This window comes from Ammodytes marinus, assembly GCF_949987685.1.
Source record: "Ammodytes marinus genome assembly, chromosome: 17".
Taxonomy (NCBI): Eukaryota; Metazoa; Chordata; class Actinopteri; order Uranoscopiformes; family Ammodytidae; genus Ammodytes; species Ammodytes marinus.
This window is the reverse complement of record NC_137221.1, coordinates 6461922-6476862: the sequence shown is the minus strand read 5'-3', so window position 1 is coordinate 6476862 and position 14941 is coordinate 6461922. Positions and strand designations below refer to the sequence as shown.

The window sequence follows — 14941 nt, the reverse complement described above, 5'->3', positions numbered from 1 at the left end:
TCTTCTCTCCTCCATCGGTGGAAGCTTGGTTTTATTTTTTGGATCTACTTTCTCTGAAGAGAAGAACTAGCGTTTCAGATTCGAGCCTTGTTAGATCAAATACACTTGTGTGTTGAACACTCCAATGTTGCATTATGATTTGACAACTGCTGTAGTATTATTGATGTCTATGTAAGCAGTTGAATCCCGTCGTGATTTAAAGCCCTATGATGTAATGGACTAGTGAGGAGCGAGTCCTTATTGACCAGAGGCGTTCAAATGATTTCATTTTATGATTCTGAACAGTGATTTAGATGAATATCAGACCTGAACAAACCACTGCTGTCTGGTAGTTCACTATTATCTTTCAAAATATATTTTGACTTGTCAACTCAAATGGTTAATATTGCCGATGGCTGAATTCTATTTGGCTGCACGCGTTCCATACGTACTGTGCATGTTGTTGGCTCACTGTCATGACTTCTTACGGCCACACCTCAGTGGAGCTGATCCATCAGGTCAGCTATCATTTACACCTGCTGTGAACAGTCAAAATGTCTGCCGTGAGGAAGATGGGTTGAACATCCCATAAATTCATCGTAGCATTTATTTTTTCGCAGGAAGTACTTTTTTTTCTTTTTTTTTAAGAATGTGAAACATTTACAGATCAAAAACGATTTCGCTGAGTCGTGTCTGATGCATTGCTTTCTCACAGATTGTCCACTGAACCGTACGAGGTCCAATAAAATGCTTCAGATGCATTATAAGACTTAGGAACAACGGCTCTCAGGAGTACAGAATTTAGAAAAAAGTTTTGTCTGTGTCAATTTGTCTGAGTGCCTTCATTTTAGGGATTAAAGGTCCCCTGTGTGAGTCACAACAAAGTGGAAAATATCATTAAACAGGACGGACCTCTGTGATTTGGGAGAGACGCCATGTTTTATTGTGTAATTGCGTTCTTGTTGTCTAGAGACAGAATCACAAAGGGCAGCTGTTTGGGCAGGAGGCATTACAATGGAGCATTGGGATAATTGAATTGAACTTTATTTCAGACAGACAGTATAAAGTATGTAAAAACACAACAACAAAAAATACAAGAAAAAAAAGTTATATTCATTGACCTTCATACAATTAAAGTGATTAAATCACATATAGACATTATATCATTTATTATTATACAGACTTATTTAAAATAAGCAGCTTACCTTGTATCATGTTGTGTGGGGTCAGTTAAAGCCATTGTGTATTGATTTGAAATGGGGTCATTACAGCCTCCTGAATAATTTCTTGACCGTAGCCCAAGGCAGTAGAGAACCCAAGGCCCAAGATATGTCACAACAGTGTGATGCAATTTGTCATCCAGGTGTCTTACATCGGTACCAGTTTCCTCAGACTCCGACGTAATCATTTGGCAGCTCAGTCGGTCTCAAGTGGAAGATGCAGGATCAGCGTGTGTGTGTGTGTGTGTGTGTGTGTGTGTGTGTGTGTGTGTGTGTGTGTTTGACACCGTGCAAGGTCGGAGACAGGCTGTTGAATTCAGCAGCTCCGTGTGAGAAGAGAGAAATAGCTTCCTCCATAACCAAAAGGCTGAGCATAACATCTCCTCATCTGCTCATGTCTATCTTTATATAGAACCAGATCACTTCCCATTTGTGTCTGAAAGATTTGAAAAAAATAAGATTCCCTTCCAGGTCATTTAGCGTAATGCCTGTGTCGTGTTTTTGATTTACCTCATAAAGAGAGCTTTGTTTTGTGTCCGGACATTTTTAAATTCTGTTATCGTTATTGTGTTTAGTGTCTGCAAACAGTTTGTACCCAAATCTGAAATATTTCAGCCATTTTATTTTGTATCACAAAAAGCAGCTTTCAAAGCAATGCTCTTTGGAACAGTTGAATATTTCTGACATACATGGTCAATGAATTGTACAGTAATAACTTTTTAAAATCATTTATCGAAGTAGTCTGTGAATATCTAGTCTGCACAATGTGCTACCCCTCTGTAGTGTGTGTGCGCTGAAAAAAATATCTGGTGTTAAATGTTAGACAGCCTATGTTCTGTAAACTGGTAACCAAATGGTACATAAAGAAAGGAGGGCCACCTTAGCTAGCAACTTACCCGTTTAAGCTGTGTATTAACCCTTTATTTTTTTCAGCACTGTATTAGTCATCCAAAGTTTCATCAGCTTGGCTACAAATTCACTTTAGCCCTTTCTCCATTTTATAGAGTTTAAGCCTATTAACAAAATGGTGTGATTAATCTGTTACAATGATCTCTGATTGTGTGTGTAAGTGACTCATGTATTTCACCTGCAGTTGAGCTGGCATTTCTCATAACCAGTCTGTTGGTATACTGTTTTGACAACAGATAATTTATTCAAAAGTGCGTGCTGTAATTCAGTTGGGGAAAACCACAAAGAGGCTCAGTCCTCAGAAGCAGCAGACCACAGGTTCGTATCCGGCTCGTGGTCGTTCTCTGCATGGCATTCCCCTCTCTGCCCCATTTCAACTCTGTCTCTCCAAACTGTCTAATAAAGCAGAAAAATACCAAAAAATATCTTTCAAAATAAAAAAATAAATAAAAAAGAGTTACAGTGCAGAAATGAAACAAATGTAACCCAATTGGCATGCATGCACTCAAGTATTTGAACTACAAAATAATTTGCATATATTTACATACTAACAGAATTATTGTTATTAGCTAAAATCTTTTAAATCTAGTTAGAGTGGTGTGCAGTCACATGTACATCATGTTGTACGTTTTCCACGTCTGGTCAAATTTACGTGTATAGTAGATGCATATGCACTTTGTCAGTCCATTGAATGAATGAATATAATTCAAACATATCAAAATAATGCAAAAAAAAAAAAAAAAAAGCAAAAAATGTTTTTCAAATTACTTCACAAATAAGAAAAATAAAAAGCACATTACAACATATATTCACTTAACCAGCATTGAAATACCTGAAAAGGAGCAGGAAGAAGTTCAGTATAAACTTCATTCCTATACCATTCATACTATAAGGCATTTTCCAGTATTGCTGACTTCAGATGTCCACAGCACAGCACAAAGCGGTCACTGGAGGCCTGAGGAAGGACTGCTGAGTCAAAGTCAACATAACCTTGACTGCCATCTTCTGAAATAATAACTGTCAAGGATTCAACACTGTAAACTTCAATGACTCATCACGGTGCATTTACTATAATTGACGCTTTGGATTGTTTTCTTAGTATTATAATATTTCATCATTATATATATGACTCATTATCACTTGTGTAACTGTCAGTTCCCTGAGGGCGGTGAACACACAACTCACATTTCATTTATCGGTGGGAATTTGTTTTGCAGCTCTAATTAGTGGTTTAAAGGAACGCGGTGTAAACTATTGCAGAGTCAAGTTCATAGTTGTTCTGATGCATTTTAAAGAAGATCATGTCGTGTCATTTAATAGTGTTCACAATCACATTGCAGTGAAGTTGAGTTTCCTAAAAAGTGCTGCGTCATCTGAACCCCTCTGAGAGCCAAGGTCCACTCTGCAGCATGTGTCATGAAAAAATAAAAGGCTTTTCTTCTCCGATGGTTCAGTATTTTAGGGGTGAGTAACGCTGAGTCACTGGCAGCGTTGTCCCGATGGAGGAGAAATAAACCACCAAGTGAATATATCTTGCGTTAAGTTCATTGTTTCAAGACATGCATTATTTATTTTATCTCCTAAACCAGTAGAGTTTAGGAGATAAGCTAGCCTGGAAATCCAGACCTGCCGCTGGCAAATTTAAATTTGCTCAGCCTGTTGGTCTGGACACGATCCATTGGAGCTCATTAACTATGTCGGAAAATTCTGACCTGCCAATCAAATCGTTCTATCTGATATGGGTGGGCCAGATCCCTATGTATGGGTCTCTGGGGCGGACGTAACCAGATGACGACAGTGCCGGGCATGCACTGACGAAGCCATGATAGTAAACAAGAAAGATGGCTGCGGGTATGTTTGTTTGAAACAAGTAACTTTCAGTTTTTGTTTGATTTTAGCGGCACCTTTGGAAAAAAGTTGTAATATCAGTACCCGAGCGCCTGTTGACAGCGTGAGCATTTTTTTAGGGAGCACAGGCATTCATAATAACTATATAATAATAGGGTTGTTTTCGCTGATGGTCTAATTAGCTGTTACAGGTCATTTTTATCATCAGAGGAAAAATGAGACTGTTTCAGAAATATTTACACGTTCCTTGTAGGAGGAGGAAGTGAGTCCCCTTCAGCAGTATTTTTTCCTACTCACCTCGTACCACTCAGTCAAAACATCATCATTTCACACGCTCTGTATCGGCTGCTTGGATATATAGCCATATACTCACACTGTGGTGATGTGACGGCGCAGCGTGACTGTGAGACACACGGGGCAACACCAGGGAGGAGTGAGAGGTGGAACGGAAGGAGGTGTGTGCTCCTTTCTTCCACCGTGTCTCTGCTTCTGACGGGACTGTGCGTGTGTGTGTGTGTGTGTGTGTGTGTGTGTGTGTGTGTGCAGCAAGGCAAAGAAAGGGAGTGAACAAAAACACATAGCTGCCAATTCTTGTGGCAGAGCAAAGAGAGAGAGAGCGAGTGAGTGAGAGAGAGAGGCAGAGAGAGAGAGAGAGAGAGAGAGAGAGGGGCTGGATAGAAAGAGCTTACCGTTAGCAGAGAGAGACGTTTTACATCCTCCAGCGTCAGCGTGGTGTTTTTCTCCTGAGCTGACCTTGCAGAGCTCATAGACTGTTCGCTGCTCAGAGCCTCAAGCTGTCATCACCAGCATGGATTCTGGAAGGTCCATTCAGCATGAGATCAGCTCTCTCAAAGGTACTAATTAAAGCTCTCCTCTGCACTTTTTTTTCTTCTTTCATATTATTTTGTTGTAGTCAGTCACCCTCATATGCTGACAGGACCGCCCTGTTTTTCCCACAATCCATCTCCGGTTGTGAGGGACTTCCTCATCGTATGCCTGCAAGGCTGCACAAGAAAAAAAAAAGAAAAAAGTTCAGTTTTGAAGGATTTCAGGAATTCTAATCCTGCTGTTCTCGGCGTGTTTTTGTGGATGAAAAAGCTATTGTTCCTCTTGTGACCAATGGGGTTTGAGCCAGGGGTCAGGGGGTAAACTATTGTGCTGAGATGTGTGTTTTACGATGGTGTTTGTGTTGTGTGTGTGTGTGTGTGTGTTTAACAAGGGTGTTTGTGTGTGTGTGTGTGAGATGCTGCTGTGGGAAGCTGCTGCTGCTGCTGCTGCATGCGGCACATTGCAGCAGAGTGGATCGGCTGCTGCTGCATCGCCGCGGTAACAGCAGTGCTCTGGCCCTACCCCTCAGTCCGGGACGGGACCGTTGGTGCAGAAAGACTAGTTTGTCTATAGTGTTAATGTCTATAGTGTTAGTGTCTATAGTGTTAGTGTCTATAGTGTTAGTTCCTATAAAGTGAGTGTAGTGACATCTGTATTAGTAGTTTGCTGTGCTTGTCTGCCGCTGGTCAGGGGGAGAATGGAACTTTGGCTTGGGCACAGTGCAGGATTGCTTCATAACAACATAATAAACAGGATTAAAACCAAGAAAATATACAAAAAAACAAACAAACACACATTTAAACCTCATCAACAACATGGTGCATAATAGTTCAAGTGCACTTTTCTCTATTGCATAAAAATGTAAGGTGTAAGGACAAGTGTTAATATGTTTATTGCATAAAGGGACGCTAAAACATGTGAGGGTGAAGCATGGTTAGATTGTTTCCTATACCACCAGTGTTTACATTAGCAGAGTTGGCTCCTCCCTCTTTCACAGGTGTCAAACTATTTAACTTCACTTCACTGTCACAGACTGAGAAATCCGGTCATGATCATGAATGTCCAAACTATACAACTATAGTGCTCCGTTAAGACTGTTTAGGGTTATCAAATCTCTATCCTTTTTTTGGTACAGATCAAAATGTGTAAAATTGATGCAAACCATCTGACACATTTTCACAGATTGTCGCTATGACAACACATTTGAGTTAAAGGTGCACTCTGCAGTTTCAGGGGAGGGGGATTTGTTTACATTTGCAGAGCCTGCTGTTAATTTAAAAAACATGTTTACTCTGTACGTGCAATTCTTAGTGTTGAATAATTATGTCATCATAGATCAGAGCAGAATTATTTTTTAAACACAAAACCGAAATACAACTCTAGAATATGTTTGTAAAGCAAACTGTGGGCCCTTCTGCTGTAAACAACAACAGTGAAACAGTAACTTTTCATGTCGCTTTCTTAGTTCAAACAGTGTTCCTGTGGTCCAATTTTCCTGTGAGTTAAGTTTGTTTATTCAGTTATGAGAATATACCTTAGAACATTTTCAATTCTCTGACACACCCAAAGTTACATAGTGCGCCTTTAACCAATATGACTGTGTATTTAATGTCTTTAGACCTAAAGGCACTTGCTGATGTACAGCTTTTTTAAAGATGGCATACAACCAATAGTAAGGATATTAAGAACCAGTTTTGTCCCCAAGGCTTCATATTTCAATATCTCTCCCGTCTGTACCCTGCAGGTACCACTATTTTCTGCATGTCTGCCTAGGTTCAGACTTAATTCATCAGTTATTCAGGTCATAGAGAGTGTGCGCTACTTTTCTACACTCTCTGTCTTAAAGGTGGAGTCAGAGATTCTGGAGAATGCTTGTTGTCAAAAAAAATGTGTTAAAAATCAGTGAATATCTCCTCACAAACCGCTACCTACCTGTCTGTATACTGTGTGTGTGGATAATGTGGACATTTCCCCATTCTTTTTGACAAAAAGTGATTTAGTCAACAAGCGTTCTCCAGAATCGCTTACTCCACCTTTTTAAAGGATTAACATCAGAGCAACTGGCATTTATAGAGACAGAAAGCTTCCAATTTGAGCAGACCAGACCCGACCATAGTGGTGAATCTGGCTCAGACCATAAAGACAGGACTCTTCTTAAAAAGTTGTTCTGTGGGGAGTTGAGGTTTGTTTGGAGTATTTTGGCCTTGGTGAAATGTGGTGGTGACACTTTTTTTGGAGCTCTGCTTTCTGGGCGGTCTGAGGGCATTTTAAATTATCCTGGACAGGGATCTGAAGGAGTACCCACCCACCTCGGATAGGGCTGAGAATGTTTTTTTCCCCAGTGGCTGACCGAAACAAAGGCTCCCTCGCTTCACTGAGCGCTCCCAATGGAGTGACTTAATACATGGGACAGCGCTGCAGCTCACTTCATTTGTAAACACGTCGTCACCTCCAGACCAATCGCTCCCATTGTCCGTTACTGTCAGCTGTTTCCAGGCACTTGGTGCAGAATGAACTCTTTAACACAGCAGCCCGTTGATTAACTACTGTATGTGTTGAGAGACAGGCTAAGACACTATAGATGTGAATTTGGTGACATTTCACTTACAATAGAATTCAACAAATGGGCACCTATTCTATTCTCTTCTACTTCTTCCTATCAACCTGCTCAGGGTCTTGACTTGGAAAAATCCAAGGAGCTACAATTAGCTATTCATTGGATAATTGAAAGATACTGCACTTGCGCAGAAAATATTGAAGACAATTTCTTCTACTTCACTCACTTTGCTCACTTTCTTTATATTATCTGTTATTCTTGTATGGTGTGTTAATCTGTTCTGTTGCCTGATTTGCAGTGTTCTATACTGCCAAGTTTTTTTAAAGTTTTTTGAATAGTTTTATTATAACAACAAAATAAACTACAACCCAATATGAACACAATCCCCTCCGCTTCTTAACAATGAGCTAATATCCCAGCCTGTTGCCACACTTAACCTGCTTTAACCTTTGGCCTTTGTGGAGCTCCACCATTAGTTTTCTCTGTAGATGTGTGTTTATGTTTCCATTTCAACACTCCCTCTTTTTCTTTCTTTCTTTCTTTCTTCCTGCAGTGTTGTGAATGATACTTTCTGTAGGATATGTGTTAGTTAAAGGAAGATATCTGGGCTTTTAAGCAGGGTGGTTCCATACCAGGGGGATATCCAGTTCAAAAGCAGTTCAGAGCAAGGGTCAGTGCACTTCACCTCTGAGCGCTTTAGTGTCACATAGACGCACATAGCAAAGAGGCAAAGTGGTTTTCTGACATTCGGAAAGGTTCACTATTGGAATCTGCAGACACAGCTACACCTCAATATGGTTAAGATAGTTTAAGAATTATTGTTCTCAACATTATCATACTGTCCCAGTAATAAAGTATCTGTGTTTTATGCATGTTCATTAAATGGTAAGACGTAAAACAGGTAGACCATTTTAAACGTATTAAGTCAAAGTGGTAATAGGGGAGAGTTGTGCAACTTTTTACTCAAAGTGATTTTAAAGTGAGGCCTTGACTGTTATGTCTCCAACTCAAATATGTACATATATTTCAGGATGTTGTGCATCCCTGGCAATAAACTGTTTAAGAAATATAGCTTTCGGAAAAAAAGTTGTCTTGTGGCACAAATCACCCCAACCCCAGAATTTTGGATAATAGGCATGATGCAGCAGTTTAGGGCTGACATCGTGCTAACTATATAGACACAAAGTGTAGCATACTAAAGCACTAAAACATGTGTCAAATGTTTTCAAACGTGTCTATAATTGTTCAGACACAATAATCAAAAAACCATGATCATGGACTGCAGGTGCATTATATGATAATAACAGTTTTAGTTTATTCCCGTTTTGCATAATAACAGTGACAGGTGCTCAGGCAGCATCAGCCATTGTTTAGACTCTATGAAGGGTTATGTATGTACTGTTCATACAGAGTCTGGTAGGATGCCCTGCAGCTCTAAGGACTGACCATTTGTTTTTAGCAGACATTATCTAAGCATCAAGACTTCTTAGGACCATCACATGAACCTCCCTTTGCCTTGATTGACAGGCCGGATTGCAGTAAATTGAATAACAACATGGTTAACATCATGACAGGGTTATTATGCAGTTTCCTTCCCTGATATGAGCTATACATTCATGGTCTCTCTAGATTGTGATCTGTTATCTGGGTTTGAGCGAGTTGCTTCCTTATTTCCTCACAGTATCTTGCACGTGTGTCTCCGGTCGTGTTCTGTTTGATATCTGCAGATATAACGGTCTAGTCGGGCATTAAAGGTGGAGTCAGCGATTCTGGAGAATGCTTGTTGTCAAAATTACTTTTTGTCAAAATCTGTGAATATCCGCTCCCTGTCTGTACTGTGTGTGTTAATACACAACCTAGGCTCTGCAAACTGGTATGTAAGCAAAGGGGGGCCCCATGTAGCTAGCACCATACCAGTTTACAGAGCCTAGGCTGTGTATTAACATCTGATTTTTTTTTTAGCGCACACACCGTATAGATAGGTAGCGGATCATCATGAGGAGATATTTACTGATTTGGACAAAAAGCAATTTTGACAACAAGCATTCTCCACAATCGCTGAGTCCACTTTTAAATCAGCATTTATCTCGCCAACATTTCCCAGCATAAAATGATCCATGAGGAAAATGCAGGCGATCAATAAGTGGCTGCTGCAGTTGGAGCAGGACATTGCTTGGGTTTGGGTTTTTGATTCAAATGCGCCAAAATGGGGTGAAATTTAGATGTGACACTTCACTACAGTTTTTGAACGTCTCATGTTGTCGAGTGTTTTTTTTCCCTCTGCGTGTCTGTTTGATGTCGCTGACGTAAACATCCTGTCTGTATTTCTTGCTCAGACATGAAGGGCTCATATGTCACTCTCTCTCTCTCTCTCCCTCTCTCTCTCTCCCTCTCTCTCTCTCTCTCTCTCTCTCTCTCTCGGTTTCGATAGCAGAAGATATTCAGCGTCTCTCAGATGCTTCGGTCGATATTTGAGCTGCAGGAATCGCTGGACAGATTCCTCACCTGTTTCTGTCCGGCCAGATATTTGATTCACTCCAGATGAGAAAGGCTGGAGTCACGCCGTGTTGAGTTTATATTGCAGGCAGAGAAATGAAAAGACATCTATAGACATTTAAATTCTTAATAAATATTTTTTTAATTTAATTAGCCATCTTTAGTAACTAGCTTCTTGACTTTGAAGGCCATCATAATTTATTCAAATTCTCTGAAAGGTAGTTGTAAGCAAGGCCACTTGATGCAGCTAAATACTCCGATATAACACACTGTACCTTTAAATACTGTATGAGTGCATTCTAGGTCATACCAGGGTTGGGATAGCCTGCTGCTGCTAGACCTTTGAATCACTACTCACATGTCTGGTTTGTGTAAAAGCAATGGACTAAACAGAGCAACTAATACAAACTAATGGTTACCATCACCAGAAAGCATTTACTACAACACATTGAATACAATCAATTCAATCCATTGTCCTAATTGAGTCCCCTTGTATAATGAAGAGTTGTGTATTCTAGGTGTAGTAGCCTATAACTCAGTCTTAGTAGTGGATGTGTGGTCGGCCTTGGGGCCTGTACTCTTCCCTAATAGTCTGTGTAATCCGGTTAGAGCTGTCATGGAGCCTGTCAGTGATGCTGGTGGATTTGTCTGGCGTCCATCTTGGATCAGTTGCCTTCTGACTTGTAACAGATGTGATTATATGAACTCATTAACCCCCAGGTTTCCTGCCGTTTTAAAAGGGCAACTGCTCCAGTAACTCGACACATCCTCTCCAATCATCTCCAGTCTAATCCTTCCCTCGGTGGGACGGTATTACAATCCGTATGCTTTGTTTTGTCAGGCAGAATGGGGATTGAAAACAGGTGACTCCTAAACCACTTGTTATAGAAGTATAGAACAGTGTTGCATCAGTACCTGGCGTTTCCAGGAGGGGGTACTGTTGCTGAAGCTACTGCAGGCTGATACAGTATTGCAGGAGTTAAGTGCTATAAAGACAGCTGCTATGTCCACAGACATTGCCATAATGTCGGCCTGTAGTTTTAGGTTTATAATTGTTCGTTGGATTGTTTTGTGGTCAACACATTAATCTTATCCCATTAAAGCCATTTTCTCCAGTGGGTGTGGCACCGTTCAATCCATTAACGACTGCTGTATCACTTGGTGTTTGTATGTGTGTGTCTTAAAAATGCGTTGCAAAAATGTACTTTTTTTTTCCCATTCATGCAGGCTGTTAGGTTTAAGATTGAGATTGAGATTTGTTGTTTTTGAAATAATGGATATTTCACTTGGGAACTAACTACATTCAATTCAGTTCTTTGTTGATTTTTAAAGGGACATTGTACATAAATGAAAATGTAAATGTTAGCTTAAAGGCTAGTTTTTTTCGTTGGCAGGACATTCACCTGTTGTTAATGTACATCCTAAAGAAAAAACAACATACGATTTACATCAGATGCACATTAAATTATAGCCTAAGAAACCAAACAAACTACATTTTGTCTAACTACGTTTTCTCCTTTCTCTTGTGTGTTTTTTTCTTCTAGGTAAGTTGCTGTTCCTGCCTTTTAAACGCTACAGTGTTCTGGTTTGAGCTGAGGCTACTGTGTGGGCCACCGTAGGCTGTGAGGTGCCACAGAACGGGTGAGCAGCAGACCAAACTGTTGTCTGTTTCTTTATCCCAAATGTCCTATTTATTTATGGTAATTAAGTGTTCTTCTCAGACCAGATAGTGTTATAGACTTTTTGGGGTCTCTTCTTGTCTTTGTCACAATGTCCCCATTCATCCAAATGTCTTTTTTTCCACTTGTGAAACACCAGCTTTGTACATGGCTTGACTTTCAAATGAATACAGCTTTTTATCTGACATAACAATGATAGTGCATGAGGAGACTGGGCTGCTGTTGTTGTCGGTGGTATGAAAGGGCTGCAGGATGTTTGTCATTATGTCTGACACACTATATTCTCCTCTGATGTCGCGCCAAGTGAATCAAATGGATTTTATTTGCAGTTTGAGGCGTTCCATTTGTGTCTGTACTTCTGTATCTGCAGGGAAATCTTTGGTGAGAGGAATGAATCCCATGTGCTGGACAGTTATTTTACTAGTGTGAGGGTCCAGTTAATGTGTGATAGTACAGCGAAAACAATTACTTTTACAAGGAATCATAAAGTTTATACACAATGTCTAAACGAATTTCTAGTATTTAAAGATATATTGAATTCACAATTATAGAAAATCAGTGATCCTCGTCAATACATCTTCATATTTGGCAATTTCAAAAATAATTTCAACAACTTTCAACGTCATCTAATTTGTTTCAGAAATTATATTTATTGACTTTTGTAGGCGTTATGAGAAATATTAAAGTCTTAAAAACCACTGCACGAACTTCCATGTAGCTCAAGTTCCCTGCCCATGATGTATACTATAATTTAGCATCAGGCCAAAATATATACCCTTGAGATTTTTTTTTTTCAAATGCATCCTATTGATGGTTTGAAGTTTTCTCAGTAATTGTCAGTCATAAAGCTGTCGCCCTTGTGCCATTTCTAGAACTTTGCCTGGCATGAGAGAAAGTTATAAAAGCTTCTGGGGCTGTCTGTATGCCAACCCTCTCCGCAGGCAAGACAGCCGAGCCAAACGACAGCCAGCAAGGCGCCGCACCATATGAAAAAAAAATCTGTTCCTATCCTCACAAGACCTCCTCCACGGTAGCACTATCCTGCATTGTTTTCTCAGGGTGGTGCGAAAAGTCTGGGAGTGATCTGGTCAAGGGTGGGAATGTAGGCTAGGGGTGTACTGAGTGAAAGGGTGCATTTTAAAGTAGCTACTTTTACACTGTCCTGTATAGGTTTAATAGCAGGTCAAAGCTGATATATAGGGCTTTAGAAATGCCCCCCTACACATATCATGTTGACAACGTATCCTCAGGGTCTTTCCAGCAGCAAATAGGAATGTAACTACAGGGTGGTCAACCGGGTCTTTAAGTCCCTTTACGTTTTGTTCTTGCTTATGTGGCATCAGAAGGGACCATTATTACACCACGGTGGGTGTATTAGCCAGCACCTTAAATTCCCTCGGGTGATATCCTCCTCACAATGAATGCAACTGTTGTGACACAGTTTCTTCTTCATGTGCTTGTTAGTCGGCGTCCCAAGAAGACAGTGTTCCAAGTCTGAGAATTAGGGCTTTTTAATGAGGAGTGGAGCTGATTGAGACCTTGAGACTCTCCACGGAGAAACAGTTGCTTCTCTGTAGCTATGTGTGTGTGTTAATTTAACTGAACACAGTTACTACATTGTTTGTATATCAGCCAGGTTTTAATCAGGTTCTTCTGTGTAGATATGCATAGCTGATTTTGTCGTGCATAACTGATTTCGTACGAGAACTAGCAAACTACTGGGTGGGTTTTAAAAAGTATGTTTTGTAAAACAAAATACCCTGAAAAACAAGAAGCTAATATTCCGTGATATTTATTGTATCCTCTGTTCTTGCCAGGTTGAGCTAATGTCCTTAAGACACTTGCTAGATATTGTCCATGTACTATCAACGTCCTATTTAATGCCACCATTTTTGTGTGCAACTTTTTTTTTTTAAATTGAAAGCCACGTGAGGTGAACTTGAATGAAAGCTCCTATCTCTTGCGTTTCACTCTCTGTAAGCATACAATGTGGCCCTAAAACATTATTTGGCTTGCTGCCTTCTGGGAAATGGTTTCAATTCACAGCAATTACACAAGTAAAAAAACAACAAATTCTTCATCGAAATATTTCACTGCCACTCCTGCAGCATAATGGACTTCTTCTGTTGGTTATCACAGTGGTAAACATACTGAACATAGCGATCCTACCACCAGTAAATAACTCAAATTGTTGCATTCAGCAGAACTTCTAAAACTGTCAAGGAGTCAAAAGCATGAGCCAGAAGGTGTGTGTTTGTGAAGGAGGAACTATGATGGTTTGGAACTTATGAATAGTTTGGATACTTAAATGTGCTCCGAGGAACTTTTATTTTGTGTTCATTCTTGCACGCCCTTTGGACAAAAGCAGTAGTATTTTTTACTCGCTTCATCTGTAGTTATTTAAGGCATTAAAAAAATCTGTAAAAATAGTATTTTTTGCACATATGGTCTCATTTGCTGTTACATGTCATTTCTGATCATCAGAGGAAAAATTTGACTTTTTCAGAAATATTTCAAAGTTCCTCGTAGCTACTTTAAATTATACATTTTCCGTGGAGTGTTTCTTTAATAAAGCAATTTAGAATTCCCCTTGGTCATGTTATATTTTGGGGGGGTTCAGGTTTTTATTGTGACAGGAGAAGTGTGTGTGTGTGCATGGTAACAGGAAAAATCCCCTTCTCCAACATAATGTCAAAACCGTTCTCCTCTCACTATATCCAGAATTGAAACTGGCAGTTTTTCTTTGATATTTTTTTTTTAATGTTTTTATTTTATTATCTGAGACTTTTGGATTGGTCAGCTGAGGTTACCACGGTGATGAGCCACAGATCCACTCTCACTTCCAGGAAGCGCCTGCCTGTGTGTTTAGCGTGGTTGCCAGTGGCGATGCTATCTCCTCCGACCGCTGCTCTGGCCTCCACACTGTATTTACTCATATTTCCGTGGTGTGTCATGTTTCCACGGTTACAGGCATTCCGGGCCGACCACACCCTACCATGGGGTTTTTATGATGACTCACTGCAGTGGCCAGCAGTCTCTTCCTCTCTGACACACACACATGCACGCACGCACACACACACACACACACACACACACACACACACACACACACACACACACACACACACACACACACACACACACACACACACGCGCCTTTTCCATTGCTCCGGCGTGGTTCCTTTTTAATCACACGATGCTCTTATGATACGATCTGACAAAACTGGCAACTCTGACAAAGGGCAGACCTGAGTCCTCCATCCAAGTCGCCCATTTTAGCTCAGGGAGACTTCAGCCAAACTAACTTCTGCCCCCTCTGCACTGAGAAGCATTTCCACTTTAAAAGCTCTATATAGTTCTGCCGACTCTGCGGCTGCTCCTTGCCTCCTTTGTTGAGTTGCCACATGGGATTTTCTCATAAATGC

General features: G+C 40.3%; 1 protein-coding gene across 6 annotated transcripts in view; it reads left to right on the top strand.

Annotated features, from left to right (window-relative positions):
- pleca (plectin a) overlaps positions 1-14941 on the top strand; it is a 113942-nt gene that overhangs the window by 33330 nt on the left and 65671 nt on the right. For 2 of the 6 annotated variants that reach the window (XM_080045621.1, XM_080045619.1), the window contains exon 1: positions 4730-4810. The exons of the other annotated variants lie outside the window; for them this stretch is intronic. In XM_080045621.1, coding sequence (XP_079901747.1) covers positions 4765-4810 — 46 coding nt within the window. In that variant the 5' untranslated portion in view covers positions 4730-4764. Of the gene's footprint in view, positions 1-4729; positions 4811-14941 lie in introns of those variants that run through there. 6 annotated transcript variants of the gene reach the window in all.